Source organism: Sinocyclocheilus grahami, unplaced genomic scaffold, assembly GCF_001515645.1.
Source record: "Sinocyclocheilus grahami isolate Dianchi unplaced genomic scaffold, SAMN03320097.WGS_v1.1 scaffold631.1, whole genome shotgun sequence".
NCBI classification, from domain to species: domain Eukaryota; kingdom Metazoa; phylum Chordata; class Actinopteri; order Cypriniformes; family Cyprinidae; genus Sinocyclocheilus; species Sinocyclocheilus grahami.
The window spans coordinates 414,213-417,615 of record NW_015505810.1 but is presented as its reverse complement, the minus strand read 5'-3'; the positions used below and the strand labels follow the sequence as shown (position 1 = coordinate 417,615).

At 39.9% G+C, this 3,403-nt stretch overlaps 1 protein-coding gene across 1 annotated transcript in view; it reads right to left on the bottom strand.

Annotated features, from left to right (window-relative positions):
* LOC107558061 (netrin receptor DCC-like) overlaps nt 1–3,403 on the bottom strand; it is a 52,335-nt gene that overhangs the window by 46,992 nt on the left and 1,940 nt on the right. Inside the window, exon 3 of the mRNA XM_016241672.1 lies at nt 2,531–2,580. Within this exon, the coding sequence (XP_016097158.1) occupies nt 2,531–2,580 (50 nt within the window). The remainder of the gene's footprint in view (nt 1–2,530; nt 2,581–3,403) is intronic.

The following is a 3,403-nucleotide window of genomic DNA, read 5'->3' as shown; positions in this document are numbered from 1 at the left end:
TATGTGTGTGTGTGTGTGTGTGTGTGTGAGAGTGTGTGTGTGTGATTATGGCAGTGGTTCAGGATTGTCATTTAAAAATAAAAAGGTCTTTTAATAATAAATATCATAACGTCAGCTCTTTTTATTGTCTTGTTCTTTTAGACTGTCATCCACTTTCTCTTGTCTGTTGTGAAGCACATAATTAATCTGCAGGGTAAACCGCTCAACTTTATATTCCACATCACTCTGATTCATCAGACGAAATGAGCCTCTCGACTGAATCCTAATGGAAAGAAAAGCAAGTTAACGACTCATAAAATCGATAAATATTTAAGATGCTGGTGTGGACTCAGATAAAGCGTGCCGCTGCTCTCTGACCTGCCCTCTCTCTCACTGGCTGTATTAGTTTATAGAGGCCATCCGTCTGATTCACACATTAATAACCACTAGCAGCACTGCAAATGATACACAAATAGACAGTTTAATTTTCCAGTGAAAAATGAAAATGTTTCCGTCTGAAAACGACCCTGCTGAACATGATGCATCGCTGCGCCTCTGCCAGCAAGAAAAGAGCAAGTTTTGTGAAATATAGTTGTGAATTCGGACTGAACGTCTTAGTCTCACATTGCCATTGCATTCATATTTAATTCTTTAGAATATCAGAAAGAATCATTAGGGTCAGGGTCTCACATCCCACGCAATACTCATGATTTTCAAAAGATGGATTCCCAATGTTCACTGTCTGAGCACACTGTTGATGATTTAACAGCCGTGAGCTAAGCTGATGTGTGATAGAGACGGGCTGATGCTCAATCTAACGTCACAATCATCATTCTGCAGAGCGTCGGACGGACAGAGTGCATTCTGGGCTTTGTTGGTCTTTGGACGGGCAGTAGCGCAGCGGCACACAATGAAAACCAATTTCCTGACATAAACAATCCGTTATCGGGCCGCTCAGACAAAGCAGCTCATTACAGTGTGACGACGGGAGGACACACACACACACACACACACACACATACACACACACACACAGGTTTGTTTTTGTGAAAAGTGGGGATTCTCCATAGGCGTAATGGTTTTTATACTGTACAGACCGTATATTCTATTGCCCTACACCAACCCTACCCCTAAACCTACCCCTCACAGGAGACTTTCTGCTATTTCAGATTTTCAATACACTCCATTCTGTGTGATTTATAAGCGTTTTGAAAAGTGGGGACATGGGGTAATGTCCTGAAAAGGTACCTTCTCCTTGTAATACCTGTCATACATTTGTCATTATTCAAATTTATGTCCTCATTTGTCACAAAAACGCACGCGCGCGCGCACACACACACACACACACACACGTTAACCGGAGAAGACACTGCCCTGGAGTACACACTGTTAACCAAAACCGGTCAAGCCACCTTATTTCTATAGCGCTTTATACAATTCTGATTGTTTCAAAGCAGCTTCACAGTGATAAAACTACAACTATTAACAATCGTCTTCATTAAATGAAATGAAGCCGAATAAAATAAAATCAAATTTAAATATTAAATGAAAATTTCTAAAACCAAAATTAGAAATGTTGCATTGGCAGCTGACTGAACACAATACGTTTAATTAGAATTACTAATAAAAAATTCTAAATATAACTGTAGTTAAAAAAAACAACATTAAAAGTAATTAAAACGACAAAAAAAGCAAATAACAAATTTAATACAACTTTAACTAAAATTACAATGAAAACTCAGAATATGACAATAATAGCTAAATAAAAATATTAATAAACACCCAAATATAATAGTGTATAAAGAATGTATTTATTAATTTATTATAAAAATGAAAATTAAAAATGTTGCAACTGGCTGAGAAAAATATGTTTAAGCAGAAGTACTAAAATTGTATTATATTACATTGAATTGAATAAAATTGAATAAAATAAATGTCTAGTTTAAAAATGGCAAAAACTGACAAAAAAATCAAATAATATAAGTACTAAAACTTGAATAAACTGAGAATAAGAAAATAAGCTAATCCTGTCACCCGTGTGTGCTGAACCTCACAGAAATTACATTCATGTATGAAATGAAATCAGTGCATGAGTGTTTCTGACCTCGTGTTTTACACAGATCTGCTGACTTCACAGGCTCACTGCGTGGATGAACACATGACATCTGAGAGCCTGACGCAATCAATCAATCAATCAATCAATCAATCAATCAATCAATCAACCCAGTGAATTCAATCCAATCCTCTACAGTTCAGACTGACCCAGATCTCTGGATATCACCTGTAGATGTCTGCATGACCAGCCGAATCATCTCATGAGTGTTTGACTGCTCCAGTGTTGGTTTATCAGAGATTGACTGATATAAACAAACACACACTAATGTCAATGAATAATGAATGAAGCCCTGCTGAGTGCTCTTCATAACACACACATGCTCAACCCAACCATACAGAGCTCAAATCAGGACTCAGGCTTCAGGAAAACCCTTGTCACCTCTTGTGTTTTGCAGCATAATTAATAGTGAGTGAATGCTGTTGAATCATAACTCACCCGTGAGTAGACGACCTCCAGTGAGATGTTCTGCGGTGGAGCACTGGGCACTGCGGACACACAAACACATACCACAGTCATCAGGATCAACACTAATGTGCCCCACGGGTCACCTAATGGCCCTGGAGAGAGTTAACCAGTTTAGTTAAGTTAGGGAATCTATCTCGCTCCAGCGGGACAGCAGCAGACAGATGTTCTTCCATCAGAGGAACACAATCAATCTGTAAATGAGGCTTCAGATAAACAGGCTGTATCTGAGACGCTCTGCAGGTCAGGAGGTTATCTGAGGACTCTCGGCATGAGTTTGGACTAATAGTTTGGAGACATTAATGATTAACCTAAAGACTGTGTGTGTGTGTGAGTGTGTGTGTGCATACATGTGCACATATGGTGTGTGTGTGAGTGTGTGCTTGTATACGCACATGTGAGCAAGTGTGTGCATGCATGAGTGTGTGTCTGCATGCATATGCTTGTGTGTGTGCATGCATGTGTTAGCAAGTGTGAGTGTGTGTGCATGTGCATACATATGCATGTGTGTGGTTATGTGTGCATGCATATGTGTGTGCGAGTGTGTGCACATGCATATGGGTGTGTGTGCAATCAAATGCGTGTATATATGCATTTGTGTGTGCATTGATATGCGTGTGTGTGCGCATGCATATGAGTGTGCGTGTGTGTGTGTGTTTATTTGTGCATGAATATGTGGGTGTGTGTGCGTGTGAGTGTCAGCATGCATATGTGTGTGCGAATGTGTGTGCAGGCATGTGTGTGTGCGTGAGTGTGTGTGTGCATGCATGTGTGTGTGTGCATGCGAGTGTGTGCATGGATATGCAAGTGTGTGTGCATGTATGCGTGTGTGTGTGTGTGTGTGTG